The sequence below is a fragment of the Anas acuta genome, chromosome 1 (assembly GCF_963932015.1).
Source record: "Anas acuta chromosome 1, bAnaAcu1.1, whole genome shotgun sequence".
NCBI lineage: Eukaryota > Metazoa > Chordata > Aves > Anseriformes > Anatidae > Anas > Anas acuta.
In genome coordinates, this window is record NC_088979.1 from 93,404,294 (window position 1) to 93,426,323 (window position 22,030).

The 22,030-nt window shown below is 35.8% G+C and overlaps 1 protein-coding gene across 2 annotated transcripts in view; it reads left to right on the forward strand.

Annotated features, from left to right (window-relative positions):
- The window catches only part of KCNJ6 (potassium inwardly rectifying channel subfamily J member 6), a 162,052-nt gene that overhangs the window by 37,092 nt on the left and 102,930 nt on the right, over positions 1-22,030 (forward strand). Inside the window, exon 2 of one of the 2 annotated variants that reach the window (XM_068688200.1) lies at positions 11,212-11,260. The exons of the other annotated variant lie outside the window; for it this stretch is intronic. Within the exon in view, the coding sequence (XP_068544301.1) occupies positions 11,236-11,260 (25 nt within the window). The 5' untranslated portion in view covers positions 11,212-11,235. The remainder of the gene's footprint in view (positions 1-11,211; positions 11,261-22,030) is intronic. 2 annotated transcript variants of the gene reach the window in all.

Consider the following 22,030-nt stretch of genomic DNA (forward strand, 5'->3'; position numbering starts at 1 on the left):
TGTTGATTTCAGAGGATGGGCAGAAAAATTAAGATATTTGATTAGTACTGTACACCCAGAGAAAGAAATGAAGAATGTATTTCCATCCAACAGAATTCAAACTGAGGTAATCACTTTAATGCTTGTCTTTTCAAATACTACTGAAGAGACTGCAAAGAAGTCAGAACCTTAAGCCATGACCCTGTACTTAGATAGCTTTACCCAGAGTGAGCCTGTCTGGGGTCAGACCACATCCAGCAGCAATTCATGAAGACATGTAACTGGTCTGAATGCACTGGATTTCACAATCAAAGACTTTATGCCTTTATTAACATTTTCCAGGCTTCTGCAGCTGAAAATGCTCTTGAAAGAGAAAGAAAAACAAAAAGAGATAAAACATAGTCTATAAGGTTGCACATAAAGTTGCACATGGACTGTTTTATTGTGTAGTTGGAAAAACCTGGAACAGCTGCAGTATGAATGACTGGAAGAATCATAGAATCACAGAATGGTTTGGGTTGGAAGCGACCTTAAAGATCATCTATCCCACCCCCTTCCATGGGCAGGCACACCTCCCACTAGCCCAGGATGCCCAAAGCCCCATCCAACCTGACCTTGAACACTTCCAGGGATGGGGCATCCACACCTTCTCTGGGCAACCTGTTCCAGTGCCTCACCACCCTCATAGTAAAGAGTTTCTTCCTAATATCTAATTAAAATTTACCCTTTTTTTAGTTTAGAAGAACTTTAGTTTTCAGGAAAAAAATAATAATAATAAAAGGATTATGAATAAAAGATGTCAAGAAACAATAAAACATGATCTTACCTAAATCTTGTTCCCATTTTCTGTGAATAACGATTAATTTAACCTTAAATTAACTAGAGTTGTCTGAAGTGTTAAACATTGAAGAATTATGCAACAGACATCAAAATCAAGTTAAGCTGCAAAACTCTGAGGACTTTTATGTATCTCATCTATTTAGCACAGTGGTAGAAAACATATTAATAGGACACTATGGGAACTACAGTGTGCTTATCTCATTAGCCAGATTGGCAGTTAACTGATTGAATCTTGGGTACAATCTAGAACTTGCGGAGAAGAAAAGGACACTAGAATGGGAAATAACGGCATCTTCAAAAACAAATTTTACATATGATCATAATACACAGTGTTATGGAGATACAGTCTCCACAGGCATGTGGCTGCATTAGCTCATGTCAGTGGTGGACATGAGATCTCTGCACTGCGGCCAGTACGCTAAGACATCCCAAGTTAGCAAGTAACTGCAGTCAAGCTGACAGAAACTGAGAGATTTCCAGCTGATAACCAATTCTTGTTTGACATACTAATGCTCCATGATGTTCTTGAGAGTCTTTGCTGTCTGGTATTGCCATAATCAAGTTCTGTGTTCATGTAGCTCTGGGTCAAAGTGAGGACCTCACATATTCATACTCATGCTGTACCTGAGCATATTCTGTGCTCTCTGCTCTCTCTGTGTCATTGTACAAGGTGTTCATCCACATCAGGAGTGTTCAGCTTTCAAACAGCTCCTAAGACCATGGGTAGCTCCAGCTCTCACTCTATTATACTGCTGCTTCTACCTTATGCATGGAGGCTTTTCAGACAAGAGGGAAGAAAGGTTAAAACAATCAAGGAAGTTGGAAGAAAATGTAGAGTCTTGTAATGTTGAAAAAGCAGGGACTTTCCCAGATAGTGAGTGAGGCAAGGGTGTGCAATACAAGAGACAAGATGGCTAAAGAAATGGTAGACATGTAGAAAGATGATGGGCAGCCTGCTTAGGAGATATCAAGGTAGAACAGAGGAGCCCAGAAGATATATATGCAAGAAGTTAATATCATCACAGTTTAATATCTTCATAATGGAATAAAATGCTTTATCCCATCCCTATTAGAGCACATACTTTAGCTTTTAAAAGATAATAGACATAAATATTTTAGTACCATTAACACTCAGATAGATTAAAAGCAACTGAAATGGCTAGCTTCATGAGCTGACCTTTTATCACCAGCATTATATATAGTATTCTGGGGATGGTTAAACTTAGAGAGAACTCAACCTAGTACGTTTTGAAACTTCTCCATGATATGGAACCGTACATACAGTACAACGTGTATAAAGTATAATCAGCTGTACTGTTTAAGATATAGATTTTCTTTGTCTGGCTTATAAATCTTTAGTCTGATTCAAATAGAATTTATCTATATATTCAGTTACATATTTCAGTTAAAATGTATTCCAACCCCCAAGATGAAATGCAGGAGATGTCTACATGGCACAACAAAGCCATGTCTAGGTAAAAAGCTAACAAGTACTAGTGGTGCAGTTACATTCGTGCAAGGCTCTTGCAGACCAATTTACGTGTTGACAGCTATTGTTCTTTCAGTGGCTGCTTGGGGATATCTAGGCAGCATTGCACTATGCTGAGCAGGCATTCCCTTGCAGAAAACAGCCTTTTGTTTTAGTTTGAAAGAATAAATGCAAATGATAACTCTAGCCTCACTTGACAATAAGCATGAGTCTCAGAGCAGTCAGAACCCTTTGTCAGCATGGTCTAAATAAAAGGGTAATGTCAAGAGCAACATTAAACTTACTTTCACCCTGTGTGGTATTTTTCTTAATGAACATTTTGCACTTCTCTGTCATTTATGATCACGTATAATATATCACAATATATTGTACATATTATTAAAATAAGACTATCAACACAACATTGAAGGACCTTGGGAGATGCTATGACTGAGCCTGTGCAGTTCAAGTAGTAGGAAGTCCCTGCCTCAAAGATGTACAGTCTATTTAGATAAGATAGATAGTACTTGTGGGTTTAAGGCATAGAGAAGGAGGTGGATACACTGTGATAGCAACAAACAGCATGCTAGTTTCACAGCCGTTCTTTTTGGAAATGTGGGAGAGTGTGAAGAGAGGGAGAAGGAAGGTGTTTTTTTTTTTTTATAAAGGAACAAGTTAAATGGAGAGAAAAGGGAAGGGAGAAAGCATTTTAGGAAAGATGATGAGCTGGATAAACCAAGACAGAAGCAGCAGCACATGATGGTGAGAAGAGCAAGTGGTAAAGGATAGGAGCAAACCTTTAGTACAGCAGAAGGAAGGCAATCAATACCACAGAAATTCCAGAAAGAATTACCTGTTAGCCATCTAACAGGTAAGTATTTAGTCTGATTTAGTCATGTATACTGCATTTCCAATGAGTTGAGAACTGCCAGCAGTGATTCATCTACTCAAGGCACTCAAATTAAGATAGACTAACTTTTATTTAGATGTTCAGTATTCACTCTGTTGATAATACAGGGAGTTTAATTAGCTTAGACTGTATATTCACATTTTATGTGGATAAATGTATGTATATAGTATATACATGTATATCCATATAAACTTAGGTGACATGAGTCCCAAGCCATATTGATTATTTCATCTGCATCTCCTGTTATTATCTTCATTAGCTCTGAGGGGCTGGCAGATTGAAGGCCAGGGCTTGACTTTGTCCATTTAGAGAAAGGGAGATTTTCACCCTACGTGGGAAGGTCACTGATAACAAAATAATCGTGCAGAAAGTACTACACTATAATTTTCTGATTTATCAGTGTGAAAGACATCACCTTAAACAAAATCTAAGTTCTCAAATTCAGAAAGGCTGATTTACCACAGCATTTCTCTATTTTAATGCTGTTGCAGTTTCACTGAAAAATATCTGTGTAAGGGAGTTGTAAAAGGTATGGACAGGGAGCGATTTTCATTATTAGCATTTTTGCATCATCTGACACATTTCTTGTTCATTTTTGCTTTTGAAGATTCATTTTCATAGATCTAACAAGAAAAGGGTGCTAAAATTGGAAACTGTGTGAGATACTTTGGTATTATTCAATCTGGAGCCAAATCTGACACTGAAGACAGTTTTTGCTTAAGAACTTTCATTGAATGAACATGATCACAGCACAAAACAAGATCACAAGGTACCTGAAGAAATGGGTTCAGTTTGAAATGTTTGATCTATTCTATTCACTTATGATTTATTTTTTACAATACATCAAGGCAAGTAATAAGTAAAGCATATTTTATTAGCTCATTGTTCTCTTAAGTAGTTTAAATAATCGTTTCTAGATTTCTTCGGGCATGCTTCTACCTATAATTATTCATGTGAAATCCCTGGTTTATAAATAGTCTTCAAGTGATTCTTACAAAAATCTGGAGTTTAATGCCATAAGAATGCAAACAACAAGATGAGTCTTTCCTTTTCAGATCAGAGGGGCAATGAGTTCATGAAACACTAAATGCAGACATTATTAACATCTGAAAATATATAAGCATTATGAAAATAGATATAAGCATATAGAAAATGGATATCTACATATATTTTCTATATATAGATACCTATTTTTCTATATGAAAATAAATAAGCATTTTTAAGTCTGTTTACTATAGCAATTCTTCTCTGTTATGCTTCCACCAACTTTTTTTATATATATATATATATATAAGGAAGCTGTTCAAGGTACCTTTTATTTCCTCTATTAAAATTCAGAGTATATTAATATATGACCTAAAAAGGAAAATAGCAGTTTCTTAAAAGTTTGATCTCCAGGTCTTTGAATTGTTAAGAACATTTCCACTGATTATATAGCTTTTCAACATGCATTAATTATACAGAGTCACCCTTCCAGCCATCAGGAGATTTAGATGATGAAATATATGTAAAATTATCCACTCTGTCTTGAAGACTGTTTGTTGAGACTTGAGTTATGCTGGTTTTAATGCAGTTTTAACAACCCAAAGTGGTTTTTTGCTATATTTTTTAGTATAGCATCACTACACCATTTTGATGCCAGGATATTCTTCTTCATTTTCATCTTATACGTACACTTGCTAGTTTCACATTGTTGGCTACTAATGCTACATTTAAGCTGTAACTACTTCATTGCAAGTACCTTTGTCTATAATCTGTTAGAACATTCAAGCCCTCTCAAAAGCAAGCAGTACATACAGTGCATTGGCTGACAAAGTACAGAAATTGAAGTTCTCCTTGTGTTTAGGCAACATGACTTCTTATAAGAGATGTGTTTTTACTGGGATCTGAGGCAATCAAATAAATATTTGGGTATTCTGTAGGGTCTTTTTAATGGCAGATGAAAATTAATCTGACATACTTTACCCACGAGAGCAAAGAATCTGAGAATGTAAACCTGCCTTTCATCATGTAATAATACCAGCAAATTACTTAACCCCTACCTTTGGTCTTTCTCCTTACCCCAGATATTTATTTTTTTACCTAATGTTCCCCTTAGTTTCTTAATGGCCATTTCACATTTCTACTTAAATTACTCTTCTACAGTTGACAGCAGATGAAACAATTACTTAACAGCATAATAATGTAAAACATAATCGTTTGTAAAATAATCTGTATATTCTGGCACTGTTACCACAATAAATTAGGGATAATTTAAAATTTTTAGTTCATAGATTTGCAGATAAAAGTAGGTTGTTTTTGTTTTGTTTTGTTTTATTTTGTTTTAATATTTTTTAGATTCATGTTCTCTGCACTACATTTTTAAATGAGTTTTTTTCAGTTATTTGAGAAAACCTGAAAACCTGAGATTTACAGATTCAAATACTGTATTTTAAGTTCATTCCAACTGATGCAAATTGAAATCGCCTCTTGTGGCAAGCACAGTATATTCCGCTGTAATATATTCTTAGCCATTCAAATGCTGGTATCACTGCAAGGGAATATGGATTACTTGCTCACATTCTCACCTCTCACCTTTGAAGCTGAGGGTGAGGCCAACTTGCCTGAGAACACATTGTTCTGGGTATGGCACAAATACAGTCCTTACAGGACCTATCCCAGATGTTAAAAAAATAATAAAAAAAAATAAATATATATATATATATAAAAAAACAGATAGAACCAACCATCCTACTTGGGAAGGGTAAGATGAAATAACAAAAATAAAGAAGACACATGCCATACTTTAGTTTTGGTGTGGAGAGAGATGAAAGGAAACTCAATAAATTTAGGCAGGTCTTACTTATGGCAGGTATTTTAGTAATAGTAGAAGAATGCAGTAACACAGCTCTTTTATTGATAAAGGTCCTAAAGATGAGCTATTAAGCTATTACTTTTCTTTGTTGTATATGTGTCCAGATAAAAATTAAAGTTTCTATGGTATTTTTCAAAGAGCTCCACCTCCTTCTGACAATCCCATTCCATCTAAAATAAGCTATGCTTTTGAGAGCTAAGTGTAGGCTATTGCTAAAATGAATAACACATAATGAGTGCTGCATTTGCCTACACATCATCACTTAACAACCAGTATCTAATTCATTACTGTAAAGCATTTTAGGATGTCATGAGTATGAAAGACACTACATAAAATGAAATTCTATTATTCTCATTTAATAGTATTTCAAACATAACACCATTTCCATGTAGTTTGAAAAGTAATTTAAGATATCCCAAGATAGATTACTCTGAGCTAAAATTTTAGAAAAGGTTCTTCTTGTTCATTGAATTTGCATTTAGCAATTGAATAGCTATTGCCTGAAAGGATATATCAATGAAATTACTTGGGATTTGCCACTGAATTACTTTTGAAAGTAACAAACCTTCAGAAGAAAAAAAAAAATATATATATATATATATATATAATGGATATAATGTGTCTCAGTTTTGATCCATAGTTCAGTCAGTACAGGACTTATGAAGTACTATTAGAAATTTTAGCCAAAGTTCTAGATTGCTTCAACAGATTCTTAGCATGCTGGTGCAACTCTGCATTTGTGAACTGGCGAAAGCACAACAGTATTTTCAGCTGTTCAGTAAACAAACAAAACAAAGATAATGCTCTCACCAATTTGTCTTAGCTGAAGTAAACAGCCATTGACCAGAAAGCTTCAGTATGTCCTTCGACTAGAAAAATTACAGGAAGATCATGCACTCTCTTTCTCAGCAATTTTTCCTTACAACACAAGTGTATTTCCTTACAACACTCGGTATTTTGATTCCCATCTGGAATTTGTTGCAATCCTCATTCTTTGCTAATGCATGACACGGAACTTATTAAGTCTGCAAGGTATTGTTAGCACTATTAACATCTTCTCATGCATGCTCTGACAGTATCTATGGCAGAATATACAGAGAGAGAAGTCAGGCAATGAGAGCTTTATACAAAGGTGCCTCATTTTCTTTGGCTGAGAAGCAAAAGAGTAATTTAAAGTCCACGCTTTCTGTGCATGTAATGACATGATAAAAATTTGAGATTTAATTCAATTTAAGATTAAGGACTGCACAATCTCAAAATATTGCAGTATGGAGCAACAGTTCATTTGCCTTAAGCAAGCTTATAGAAAGGAAATATCTCTATATTTTTTCTGACTACAGTGGGAAAAGACTCTTTATTATAATAATAAAAATTATTATCATAGAATGATAATAATTAAATTTCATAGCAGTGTCAAACAAAACATTAAAAAAAAAAAAAAAAGGAAAAAAAGTCCCCTAGAAAAAGGGCATTTGCCACTTCTTTCTCACACACGCTCAGCTGAATAAGGACCTCAGGTCTCACTGACAGTGCAAAAAGTATAAAGAGTTTTAAATATCTATCTTTACTAGTTTAAGTTATGCTTCACACAGTAATTTACATATCACACATATCACATATTTGTACATTTCACACATAATTGTACTATATACATGCATATGATTTCAAATACAAAGAGTGGGATTTATTGCTTTTTATTCATCCAGGAAGATAATAGCTATCTCACACAGATATGCAAGGGTAACACATAGCTGCACACAGACCAATCCCTTACAGTAGCAGAATCTATCTTTGTTGCTCCCCTAAGGCTGTTGAAAACTTACATTCTTGGCCCTAGAACAGGTTAACAAGAATCCATGGACTCAACTCCCTCCAGAAATCACTACATGTTGACTAAATAGCTACAAAAAGATATGAGCCTACGAAAGATACAAGCACTAGCTGAGATGTAAAGTAAGGACTGAATTGTTTGGTGTACTTTCTAAAGTTGCAGTTCCTGTTTTCCTAGTAATCTTGAGGAAGAATACCACCAGCGTCTGCTCTTAAAGAGTTCTGACCTGAAGTGAAACCCCACTTGCTAAAGATAGGATGGAAAAAATGTTTTAATGGCTTTTTACCCCCATGCTAGTCTGTCAGAACTCATTCTGTTGGAAAGGATGGAATTTCTTACTTATTAGCCATCAAAAGCAAATTTCTTAAAGTTGTTTTAATTTCCTTAAAATTTGCCATTTTGACAAAACAGATGAGTGGGAAAAAATGCTGTGAGTTTCCAGAAGGACTTCGTTGTGTGTATGTTTTCACAAACTAATGTTCATTAGAGAAGAAGAAAAAATTCAAAACCTTAGAAGAGTTTCATACAGATTCTAAACATCAGTGATAATGGTAAAAAATTGTGTTGTTTTTTGGTTTTTGTTTTTTTTTCAAGAAAATATCTGGAAAAAGAGAGGTCATTTTTTGAACCTCTCCTATTGAGAAACCACACTCCTACAAGACTACCTCTGTCTTCTGAAGAAGGAGGATCAATTTCAGTAGTCCTGGTCATTTCCTTCCAGAAAAGGCAACCAAACCCTTCCTATATTTTCAAGTGCAGCAATTAGCTCAATCTTGTTAGCCATTTCATGTTGGCTCTCAAATATGGAAATTCACATGGGTGACAGTTTCATAAACCTGAAAACCTTAGCTTCTTCCCCTACGTGATATATCCTAACTAATGTAGAGAAAATCTGTAGTATCTAAAAATAAATATTTCTGTTTCATGCACTTACCTGTCAGTGGTCTCAAAACACTACAGAAGGAAGAAGTAGGAAAAAGTACATTCTGCTAGTGTTTGCCTGTACCAGCTTCTTCAAAACAAATAATATTTGATCATTAGCAGAACTCTAAGGCTCGAAAATGTATAACCTTTTCTTATATATTTTATTTAACACTTTCATTTAAAAGGGAAATGGTATACTAGTCTCCTATGTCTTTATGATAGACTTCATTATTAGTGAAAAGTACGTAATAATATGCAAGAGAAAAGTATTAATATTTAAAATCACTACTACTTAATAGTCTAATAAATCCAACTTTCCATCTTCAGGACTCAACATTGATCTTCCCCAACTGTTCATTCCTGATAAACTGTGAGTTCTGTAGTGGAAGGGGGTGTTTTACAGTCACATTATACAGCTACATGGACACAAATTATTGATGATTTTCACAGTGCTGTGCTTTGCTTTGATGATTAATGCTATACAAGAAATTGCTATACATTACCATTAACTTTTTTTTTTTTTTTACTGGCACTCTTGTGCTATTTCTAATGCCAGTTTTCTTTCTTCCTCTTGTTTTGTGGTTTTGTTTTGATTTGTTTTGTTTCTCTTCCACAATAACGCCTGAATCTGATGCTGAATGATATGTTATCAACATGGCTTATACCATTAACCTTGCCACTGTTGCAGAATATAACCTTAAACCCTTGTCTTAATACTAAATACACTAAATGGTATGCATACAGTTGCAAAGCATTATCTGTTCTTGTCATGAGTTCCAATGTTTCCTATTGCTATGAAATGTGAGTTTTTGTTTGCAAAACTCTGGCTTTCTGAAGTGCAAGTAGTAGTAGGTTTGGTATAGAAAAATTCTCTTAGATTTTTATACCAAATATAAGCCAGTACTGGAATAAAACAGAAATGAACAACCCTCTCTCTTGTCATATCATAGTCAAATAGCATTGTAAAACTATGTCTATACTGTCAAATAACATCTGGTAGGGACTACTCTCACACCATTCTCAGCTCATTGCTTACCCCAGTGCTGTTCATACAGACTCAGCCAAAGAAATATGGTGCCACAATGAATCCTGTCCCCAGCCATCTCAGCAGCTACTGCAGGCCACCTCACACAGAAGTCAGCACCTTGCCCCAGGGCTGAGACAGGGAGCAAGGAACACCTATTTGAGGTTACTGTCCATTAAAGTTGTATCTTGGAGGTAATTTGCTCTGTTTATATTTGGGGGAGAAAAAGCTGCTTGTATAGAAAGTCAGCATTTGCATACTCATGTCCTATAACTCACTGTCTCCTGACCTCAACAGGGGCTTAGACACAGCTCCCACACACATTTTTAATAGAAGTTGATACCCAGTACTTTTCCCTTCATCTGGAATTGTCAGATGTGAGCATCTAAAATGTTTGCATTTTAAAGACCGCTGTGGTGTAATAGACAGGTAACTGGTAGCTGTGCTTACCCACAGGGCTGAGAATGAGTTACTAAAGAGGCTTGTATAGTTTCTGAGATCATAAGGGTCAGAGTAGCCATAACAACTTCTCAGAAACAGCTAACTGGGTTTTAAAGGTTTGTGAAGGGTTGACATTTTTAATTTAACCCAAACTCTTGCTCTAAATTCAGTAGGTGAGATGCAGATTCCAAGAGGTCATACCCTCTTGGACATCAGTCCCTGTTAAGGGGAACTCCAGCAAATCTGAGGGTTTGACCAAGACTGACCAAGCCATCTGCCAAAGCAGGCTTAGTTACTGCAAATACAAGTGTATGACACAAGAAAACAAAGCAGACTAAAAATTTGATTTCACAAACAAGTGACAAAGACAAGCAGGTTTGAGTGGGAGTCCCTCACACACCAAAGGGAAAAAACAAACAAACAAACAAACAAACAAACAGTATTTCATTCAATTCATTTAGTTGTCAGGCCCAATATCAAGTCATTCATTCAAGCTTCCATTAGAAATTCATATCTCTCTAAATAAGCTTTTTTCTTTTTTCTTTTTTTTTTCCAGTATATTTTTTCTGTGTGATGGCCATTTTCACACATTTTGTCAGAAAACCTGAACACATATGCAAATTATAGTACAGAGCATAAAATGGGAGAATTTCTTTCTCCATTATCACTGTGGATGAATAAGTTCCTTTATTCCAACCAAATACAAATGCACACACAGAGAAATAAATATGTTTCATTCTTCAAAGTTAATACAGTCCAGAGATTACAGGAAACAAAAAATAATAACAAGGGCACTGGCTATTTAGAAGCAAATATATATCCCTAAATACAATAGAAATATATAAAGGAGTAATGTCCTTCCCTCATATTGCCACTTGCACTCAAGTGTATTTTATATATATATATATATATTTGTTTTTTATTTTGTCTGTTCCCCCAGGAGAAGCCCAAAAGAGAAACAGAGATGGCCAAATTGACAGAGTCAATGAGTGAGTACAACAAATAGGAAGTTCAACTACTTTCTTTTTCCATCTGTTCCACTGCCTCACATAACACCACAAAAACAGAAAATAGTGCTTGCATTCAGGGATCTCATTCCAACCCTGTCTTCACTCCTAATTTCATCATAAATCATTCAACTCCTTCCAAAGAAAAAGAACCCCTACAGGAAGGACTTCTATTTTCTTTGTTCACTGTTTAAATCACCTGTATTTGGATATAAATCCAGCAGAACTCCTACTACTTGTTTAACTTCATGAGCCGAAATTTCACTTCAAGCGAATGTATCTACTTGTGTATGTAATGAGTGCCTAATTTATTATATTCAGGTTAGAGTGTAAATTTCTTCATTAGCTTACAAAACGACCCACTAAATCCAGTGCAATTATTCAGGATTGTTACCTATGCAAGATTTATCCAACAGGAATTATGCCCAGAGATATTTGAGAAAAACTTTCCATTGATTTCACTGGTTTCTAAGACACATGTATCGTCTTGAATATGCAACCCAGAAGTCATTTGTGCTTCCTCTTTAATACCAGATCCAGATAATGGATTAATGCTTATAAACACTTAGCTGAGAGACTCGGACAGGATAATCTATTCCAGAATAATATTTGGAGAAAATTTAGGAAGAAATCCTGGCAAACAACCATCTCTTTCCCAAAACGAATCTTACTCCACAGCCTATGCAAGCTTAAATAAATTGACCTGAAAGAGAGAAATCTTTTACTCTGTTTAACCAGAACCCATAGAAAGACGGAAACACAGACATACATAAGACTCATTTACATTAGAAAGTTATTTCCTGTTGTTGTTATTGTTGTTGTTTGTTCTGAAAAGAACTGTTGTTAGGGCAGCACTCCCATGCCTTTTTGCTATCCTGTATGCTCAGCTTCCTTTTGAAAACATTGACTGTATTTCTTTACATATGTTATTGCAAGGTAGAATAACCAATGATAGCTATAAAAATGTATATATTATTTCAGTATCAGAAGTGATCTATCCCACAAAAAATTCTTCAGACCTGGGAGAAACAATAGAGGCATCAAAGCATCCATGTACTGGAGGCCATATTCCTAAAGTTTTGTGCACACATACAGAACTCAGAATTCAGTCTAAGAGCTCCCCTCCAAACTGTGAGTCTTACTAAGCAGTAGCAAACTGCAGGGAACAGTATAAGATACATGGCAATGTTAAACTCTAGTAAAACACTGGCTGGAGTTCTTTCCATTGATCTGTGCACTGATATCTGAATGCTGTTGTGTCTATTTCTTGTCCCCCACTCTGCTTCTAGTAAGACCAGGCAAAATTCAGGTTTCTGAGGGAGGCTCATAGATGATATTTTCAATTTTTCGGAACAACAAGATCCACATCCCTATGCCTTGTCAATTATTAGTAAGTAGAAAGAATTATTTCTCAGTGGTGCAACAAAATCTATGAGGTAACAGAGGAAAGATCAACAATACAGTTTAGCAAGGTCCAAAAGGACAAAAAAAACCAGACCCTCTAGAAACTTTGTCCTCTTCTCTGGCATAAAGAATAATATGCTCCACTAATTTCTATGGATGTACAATGTCATTCTTAGAATCATCCTGGGACTCCATCGTTTCTCTGGCTTTAATGGATACTGGGTAGCTGTAGAATGATGCCCTAATGGGTGGAATGGAGATAGATGGGATGATGGAGGAAAATGTTATCAGAAGTGGAAGGAGATAAGTAGTATCTTTCCTGTGCTTTAAGTATCGGATGGGCTTTGGACAGCCTTTCAAAGACAATGTGAGAACCTCACCAAAAAGATTTAGGTGAATGCAAGCAGACTTTCTGAATGTCTTGAAGAGCAAAATGACTGTCATCCATAAAAGTCCATAACTGATCAGGAGGTGTTCAAAAATACACTATGCAGCTCCCTTAGGATTCCTGTTTTCCTTGTGAATGATTTTTATTTTGCTTCTTTTAAATATTTACTGCTGCTTCATATGAGTATTTGTTCATACTTCATGCAAATATTTTATGAAATTTTCCAATGGATTCATAAAATTTTAAAATATTTTTAGTATAAGTCACATGCTGGAAGGAAAAACCTCACTGAATATACCACAGTGCTCATGATAAAGCTAACGCAGATTAAAAGCAAAAAAATGGAATGGTAAAGCAACAAACTGGCATATGGGCAAAACAGATCAAATAGTTCTTAAAAAAAGCAAAGGGTGCTTAGACCTCTGGTTTGGATTGCAGAGCCTTTTTCTTGCAACTGAGAAAATAAATAAAGGACTCCAGAAATAGTTTGTTCATGGCACTAGTATGGCAAAATGATTATTTGCCCTTCACCCAAAAGCTCTGCTTCTTCTCTCTTTCCTCTTCACCTTTTTGCACAGTTCCAAAATTAATATAACACCTTCCCTCCACTTCTCTATTTTGTTCTCTCTACCAAAATGCTATGATGAAGTTACCAAGCACTGTTCTGTACCCTTACTTCTCCATACAGATTCTCTGAATGTTTTTCCTGTAATAAAATCTTAGTACCTCAGATTCATGTCATACTGTGCATTAAAAGGAACACTGGTGTAGTAGTTTTCCCAAGTCAGTTATCCTTACTAGCAGGGACAACAGTTTATATTTTGTCACATTCTGTATGTTCATCTGGTGGTGGAGGTGGAAAATCTGTCATATTATAGATAAGATTAATAATAAAATAAAATAAAATAAAATAAAATAAAATAAATAAAATAAAATAAAATAAAATAAAATAAAATAAAATAAAATAAAATAAAATAAAATAAAATAAAATAAAATAAAATAAAATAAAATAAAATAAAATAAATATATATATACCTTCTGTACTTTTTCTGTAGGACCTATATGATGATGGAGAGATATGAGGTATCATGACAGAGCCCTGCACTTGTGTGTGTTGAGGAAGCAGTCTGCCTTGGGGGTTAAAATAAGAAAATAAAATAAAAGAGAGAGAGAGAGAGAGAGAGAAATCATTATGATATAACAGTTAAAGTGCAAACTAGAAAAAAATGCTGTGCTACGTTTATTTGGGATAGTCACTAAGAGCTGATATATAAGCAGAAATGTGTAGCACACAAGAGCACTCTTTGCCCCAAGTTATTATTTTACAACACTTGCACAAAATTAATACAAAGCCACCATAATTGCATTGAGCCCCAGGTAGATGTCCAAGAATTCCTTTATAATGCCTTAAAATCCATATGCATTCTGAAATTTCTTTATAGCTTGAGCTGGGCAATTTACCTCATGTAATCTTAGAATATTTGAAAGCTGAGGTACAAATGAAACCAGGAACCAGAGTGTTTTCCTAATGCTTTTCTTTCTCTTCTGTTTTTCTCCTGCTTTCCATGCACTCTTGGTCATTTTTAAACCAAATGATGGTACTATCTTTGTTGGGAATACCTAAAGCTCAGCAAGCAACGTAGTAAATATTAAGCAGCACAGGGAGGTAGCAGAAATTTGGTCTGCTGTATTTAGAATTATAGAATCACAAAATGGTTCAGGTTGGAAGGGAAAGACCACCTAATTCCTGTCCCCCTGCCATGGGTAGGTGTCCACCATAGGGAGGTGTCCACCTCCCACCAGACCAGGTTGCCCAAAGCTCCATCCAGCCTGGTCTTGAACACCTCCAAGGATGGAACATCCACAGTTTCTCTGGGCAGCCTGTGCCAGTGCCTCACGACCCCCACGGTAAAGAATTTCCTCCTTATATCTAATGTAAATCTACCCTCTTCAGTTTAAAGCCATTACCACTAGTTTTATCATACACTCCCTGGTAGAGTTCCTTTCCAGCTTTCTTGTAGGCTTCCTATCAGTACTAGAAGACCACTATAAAGTTTTCCGACAGCCTTATGTTTTCCAGGCTGAACAACCCCAACTCCCTCAGCCTGTCTTCATAGGACAGATGTTCCAGCCTTCTGAACATCCTCATGGCCCTCCTCTGGAATCACTGCAACAGGTCCATGTCCTTCTTGTGCTGGAGGCCCCAGAGCTGAACACAGTGCTCCAGGTGGGGTCTCACAAGAGCAGAGTAGAGAAGGAGAATCCCCTCCCTTGACCTGCTTGCAACACTGCTTTTAATGCAGCCAAGAGTACAGTTGGCTTTCTGGATTGCAAGCATGCCCTTGCCAGCTCATCTGGATTGCAAGCATTTACTGCCAGCTCATGTTGAGCTTCTCATCAACACCCTCAGGGCTGTTCTTAATCCATCCTCCACCTAGCCCACATTTGTGTTTGGGATTGCCCCAACCCAGATGCAGGACCTTGCATTTGGCCTCCGTGAGGTTCACACAGGCCCACCTCTCAAGTCTGTCAAGGTCCCTCTGGATGGCATCCCTTCCCTCCAGCATGTCAACTGCAACATACAACTTGGTGTCATCAGCAAACTTGCTGAGGATGCACTTGACCCTACTGTCTGTGTCACCAACAAAGTTAAACAGCCAACATTAATTTGTCCAATATGAAAAATTAGATACTTTAGAGAAACATCCTGTACTGAACTATTCAGTCCTCAGGAGTGATCACCATTTTGAATAAGAATTTTTATAAGACCCTTAGTAAGCAGCCAAATATAGTGATACCTTGGCAGTAGCTTAGAAAATTCCTTTTAGGTCCCAGTATTAAAATACTGGAAAAAATCTCCTCACCGGTTTCTCCTCCTGCTATTCATTTAGTCACAGTGTGCATCATGGTCCTGAGCTGCCTCAGGTGAAAGAAACCTGTTTACATCATAGCCCCTAATAAGCATCTATGAGATGTCTGTCTTATGTCATGGGCTACCTGGATTCTCCTTTTGCAACATGATGGCTCTTGGGCTTGGATAGCAGCTGCAAAGCCCTCCTCAAGCTCCTGTTATTTCCAAAAACCCTGCCAGGGCTGTGTTCTTTCTTGAGGAACAAGTGTGCTTGTCCCTTGTCTTTCATCCAGACCTATCTTTGAGGCTTACTGGTTTGAAAAAGTTTGGAAAAACTTTTTCTAAGGTAACATGGAGGTCCAAGGTCTCAACCATGAATTATGCAAAAGCATGGATCTAGGGTGCCATATGATGACTGCAGCATAATCAATGTATGACATGAGCAGTGTGAACTTGCTACAGGTTACAATCAGAAATGGGCATAGCTGGTTACCTTAAACCAGTTAAACAGAGAAGTGACATCCAATTAAGATGCCCTCAGGCAGTGAAGGTATGTCAGAAAACAGTCATACTTGTTCTGGTTCCCAGTTAAGCCACAGTTAAGCTCCTGTGTTAGACCAGTCAGAAGCAGAAGAGTTGGTCAAAACAAGGATGTTTCTTCATTTGTTAAAAATACATACATGTATATCCCAAACGTCTGTAATTATACTTTCAATGTTAGTGAAACAACGAAGACTGAGACCTTAGATTACTCTGAATAGAACCTTCTAAATTATGTTTGCCATTAATTTTACTCAGAAAGAAAAAAAAATGTTTCAAGTTAATTTGAAAGACTTTTCAGGAGCACACAAAAGCTAGGAGAGATCTGTTTTGTGATAGAGTGCTTTTCACTAAAGTTTTCTTTTTATCTCCAACATCTAAATCTGAAGTGTCCCTAGTGCTCTCACACTTGTAGAGAGGCTTTATGAAGAGAAAAAATATTTCTGCTTTGAATTACTTTAAAGTGACAGCATTTTCAGATTTACATGTACTAGGGTAGTTTCTGGATATTATTATTATTTTTTTTAGCAATTCTAATTATTTTGAGTTTTAAAACATGTAAGAAAAGAGTATGGTACATTACAGTAAACACATATCCATTATACTATATATTGGTATAGAATATTGTGAACTTTCTACTTCATTTTTTTTTCCCGCTATACTGCCCTCATTTTCTTTGTGATTTTGTTAAGAAACATGACCCTCTTTACCATCACATCACAAGTTGGTGGTACATGTGTAAATGCTATCTGGTGTGAACACAACACCAGCTGTACACACAAAGTACTAGGAATTTGAAGAAATGATCCTAAAAGCTGCATTTCTGTCTTGAAGGTCTAGAAGACTGATTCTTTCACCTCAGAAAACAATTAAAAGTACAAATATCCAGTCCAAAATTTTCCACTGATATTACATGTGATTATTTAATTAGAAAGAGCAGTTTTTTACTTGGCAAAATTCAAGTGCAAAAACTCCAGAGTGTTCAGAAAACTCATACATAAAGTGACTTACATGTGTGAGAAAGTTACAGTCATTTATTTTCAAGATACTCAGTTATCATTTCATGGTTAACCTTTTTATAAGAGCATGCCAATAGTAGAATAGTAAGTTTGGTTTTTTTTCCAAAATATGCATTTTCATCATCTCTTACATTTTCAGTAACAGAAGAGCTCTGCTATGATAGATATTTCTATAAAAACAGTTTCATGGAAAATATTAAGTCATAGAGCTACTTGTTTAATTAAATAGAATAACTAATTACTGTTGACTCGAAGGTATACATAGATTGACATAGTTTCTTTCAAAATTGATTACTTAAGACTTTGGTCAAATTTAAACTACAAATAACCAGAATGTGTATTTTGTTATTATTGTTATTATTTCATCAGCAGTTAACTAATGCATATAATGAAATGAACAGAGAGAACTGCACTATTATAATTAAACAAAAATACAGTTTATTCCACATAGTAAAGGTCACGTTTGGAGAGTAGAATGAGATTCTGAAACAGAACTTCATTACGCAAGACAGCAGAAAGTTCTTTTGTTTCAGTGCTGAATTAGAAGGGGTTTAGGAGAACTATGAAATGATAGCTGCCCAAGATACAATAGAAACTTGTCTTAATCGGGAAGATGATTGACAGTATTTCTAGTACTGATTATAAAATAATGTGAAGAGTTTTTGCTCTTCATTCTCTTAGCTTCCAGGTGTCTTTAATTTGTCTCTGCAAGTATGAGGGAAAGAAAATTTACTTTTTTTCTAAATGAAAATGAAGACTCTCATATATTCGTATGATTCCAGAAGCTTAGTACTACTTTATTAAGCTAAAATTTCTGTGAAAATTAAAAACAAATTATCAGGTATGAGAAAACCAAGAGATGAATTATAAATGAAGTAATAATTTCTGATTGTTTTTGAATTTCTTTTTCCAGAAAGAATCTGTGAGTGTAGATAGGCTATGTTATTGAAGTGCATATTATTGAAGTACAGTATTTCCTGTTACTTACAACTTTAACAACAACAAAAAAATTCTATTCAGGCTGATTTTTGCATGAGAGGAGTGTGTTTCAGTCCTACCATTAGTTTTTATTCACTCAGGCTTAATCATTTCTAAGACAGAAACTATAGTTTGTCTGACAATATCTAAGAATTTTCAGTGCCTTTGCTTTGCATTGTTATGGTTCATATCACAATGGAGCTAGGTTATTACAGTCATATGCTTCCTAAAGTAAACACTCACCTTCTACACTAAAACTAAGTGGTCTAGGCACAAAGACATTTGGGAAAAAAAAAAAAAATCTTCCCACAACACCACTCTCTACAGAACTCAAACAGTCATATCGCTACAACATCTGAACAGCACAGTGAATCTGGATGAGATTAGGTAGGAGGGAGAATTAGGGAGAAGAGACTCTTCAAAGAGGACACAGATGTTGTTGGACATGACTGGACTTTAAGCATGTGTGGAAATTTAATATCAAATGCAAAAGTTACTTCAGATTTTAAGTACCAGTTTTTGAGGACCTCTTTTTGGGACTATGCTGCCAAAAAGTAGGTGGCTAAAGTCTATGTTGAGGTGACATTACCTCATTCATATACCCTGATAATAAGCTATGTCACACACAGACCAGTCAGCATTGCACAAGCACTGACAATTCTGTATCTCTAGCTGTTTTGTGCTTGGTTTCACAATTTGAATGCTCTCCTAATACAGAACTTTTCTGTATCTATTTAACATGTGCTTAAATCTTCCAAAGGTGCTATTCATTAACAGATTTTGTTTGGAGAAGTGAGCACTATGTAGCACTGAAAGAAAAGCCCACACTGTACACGTAAAAAAGTAGGAAGTTCATATTCACATAGGATAAAGAAGACATTACAAATGTCTGAGACACCAATCAATTGTCTTCATGGTGAGCAGTCGAGATGAATGAAATGGTGAAAAGCAGGATCAATGTTTCTGAAAGCTGTAGAAAACTATCTAACTTAGATGTGACTTATTGAGCTATCAAGCAGATAAGAGACTATAATGGATTTTAGTTCTAGGAAATAAACATAACATGATCAATAGCAAAGAACTGTTCAACAAAGAACAATAGCAAAGAACAGGTCAACTGTTAACAGAAAAACAATCCAGGAAAAAAGGGGGGGGGGGGGAGGGGGGAAGATGGTATCTAAGATATACAAGAACAGCTGTTTATAAGGTAGCACCACAAACATATTGGATTCTTAAACTCTTAGACTTTGAACATGAGTTGCAAAGGTCTCCGGAATCAATGTCTGGAAACCTCATAGGACATGGTATGATAAACTATTTGATGTGAAAGAAAAATATCCCACTGTATTGCAAAAAGAGAGCAGTTGCATTATTCAATATAAACGATAAGTGAAAGGTCTTATGGTATTTTTGACAGATGTCTTTTAAAAGTCTACAATCAGGTATTAAGATAACCCCTAAAACTAGACTATATTGTCCCTGCATTTTTCACCTGCCTCCATTGCTCTTCAAATATTTGAGAGGGTATATCAGGGACCGTATTAACAATATTACAGAAAAAACAGTACCTACAAGTTAAGTTCTCTCTTGTGTACTGCACACATTTCTGAGCCAGTGCCTGTACTCATACCTCAGGCTCCGCCAACTTTATTTACCACTATTTCTTTTGCCATAAAATATCTTGAACTACTTGCAGGAGAAAACCAAAAAGACTCCAGTGAGAGTCATTCCCAGCAATAAATGAGCTGTTAAAAAAAATAAAAATAAAAATGTGCAGCACTGTTTCTTTTCAGATTCATGGACTGGACTGCAGTGATTGTGCAAAGTGGCTCTTCCACAGTCCAACATCTGTCTACTACAGAATCCAGTGTTTCCCCCTTTGCCATCCCAGTCAGATACATTGTACAGACATATCTCTCTGACAGAAAGGAGGGCACAGTTTTGTGCACCTCTCTGTTAGAAATATGTACTGCATGAAACTGATGTATAATTAGAGATTGCTCCTTTTTCCTACTATCATCCTCTCTGCAAATAATTCCCCTACTTTCCCTCTTCAAATATTTGCCATCTTACAAAAACATACTCTCACCCCCTTTATTTAAACTGTAGGGTTAGATTTTATAATCACAATTCAACATTCAGTGTCTCGAGTCTTTGTCAATCTTTGCTAAGCACCTTCCACTTTGTCATTATTGTAAGCACACTTCTTAATCCATATACCTATAAGCAAAATAATGAAAAGCAGTAAGGCTTGCTGAAACGAAAAATATTACTGGTAGCAGCAGCAGAAGACATGCAGCTCTTACTCACCTAATTGGCAATTAAAAATAAATGCTTAAGAAATATGGAGTTTCTTTAACTCTTAACACAGGAGTAGCAGCAACAAAGTTACTTTGAGAAGCGTAGCTCTTGCATTTGTATATCCCATTTCATCTGAAAGTCATCTGCTGGATGTTGGAGTCAGAACCCAAATATGACTTTCTGATGTTAGTTTGCCTTAATGTCTTACAACTTCATTTGAAATAAATAAATAAATAAATAAATGTTGGACTAAGTGAAATTTTCAGAATCAGTATTTATGCAAAATAAAACTCCATGTTTCCTCAGGACAGACACGGCTCAACAGATAGAATAGTACCATAGATAAGCGTACTTCTATTTACCCTACTTGACAGCACCAGCTTGTGGAAAGGGGAGCTGGTGAAAGACAAGTTTCAGAAAATCTTAATGCCATCACATTTAGCAACACATCTGAGGAAATACTTTCACAGAGCATATAGTTTATGAAAGAGTTTGTCACAAAGTATTATAGAGTAGGCAAAGAGTTTAAAGGAATTCTGGCTGGCAGGGAGTACAAACATTCAGTGTATTAATTCATATATTAAAATATAAGGAGTTAGAAGGTGATAATCCACATACAGAAGGAAGTGATACACTAATCTATGAAAACTAGGTAAAAGTTATTCTATGAATGGTTTATTCCACATCCGTCTGCTTGATAAACTGCTTTATATCTCCCTCTTCACCACTTATTACCATAACCATTACTGGCCCTACAAAAGGAGTATCAGTAAGTAATTATAAGATAACTTTCCTCATCTTCTTGTAACTTTAAGGCCAAGTACCCTTTTAATCCATCATCAGTATGGGGCACCTGGGGCTACCTAAGCAGTTGTAAGAGCTTTAAGTACAGCTACAAAATTATTTCATTTTTGTCCCAATATCTTAGAGATCCTACCAAATAACCAAAGAGGCCCAAGGTAGCAGCTTGTAAGGAGACAAAAAAACAATGACATATCTGAAGCTGTAAGAGTTGCTGGCCACCATCACAACAGTTTTCACTGAGACCTGTCCTTCCCTATCTGGGTCCTCCCTCACCTTGTTAACATGGGAACTGAGAGCAGTATGGCCAAAGAGACTAGAGACAAACTTCACAATACTGTTGGTTTGTAAAACACAGTCTTTTGTCCTGACATCCATCAAGTCACTCATGTTTTAGTTGTATGTAAGTTACTGAGTTCAGATATTTGATGAAATTTAATTGGTTATTTTATCTCAGAGGTCAGATTTTA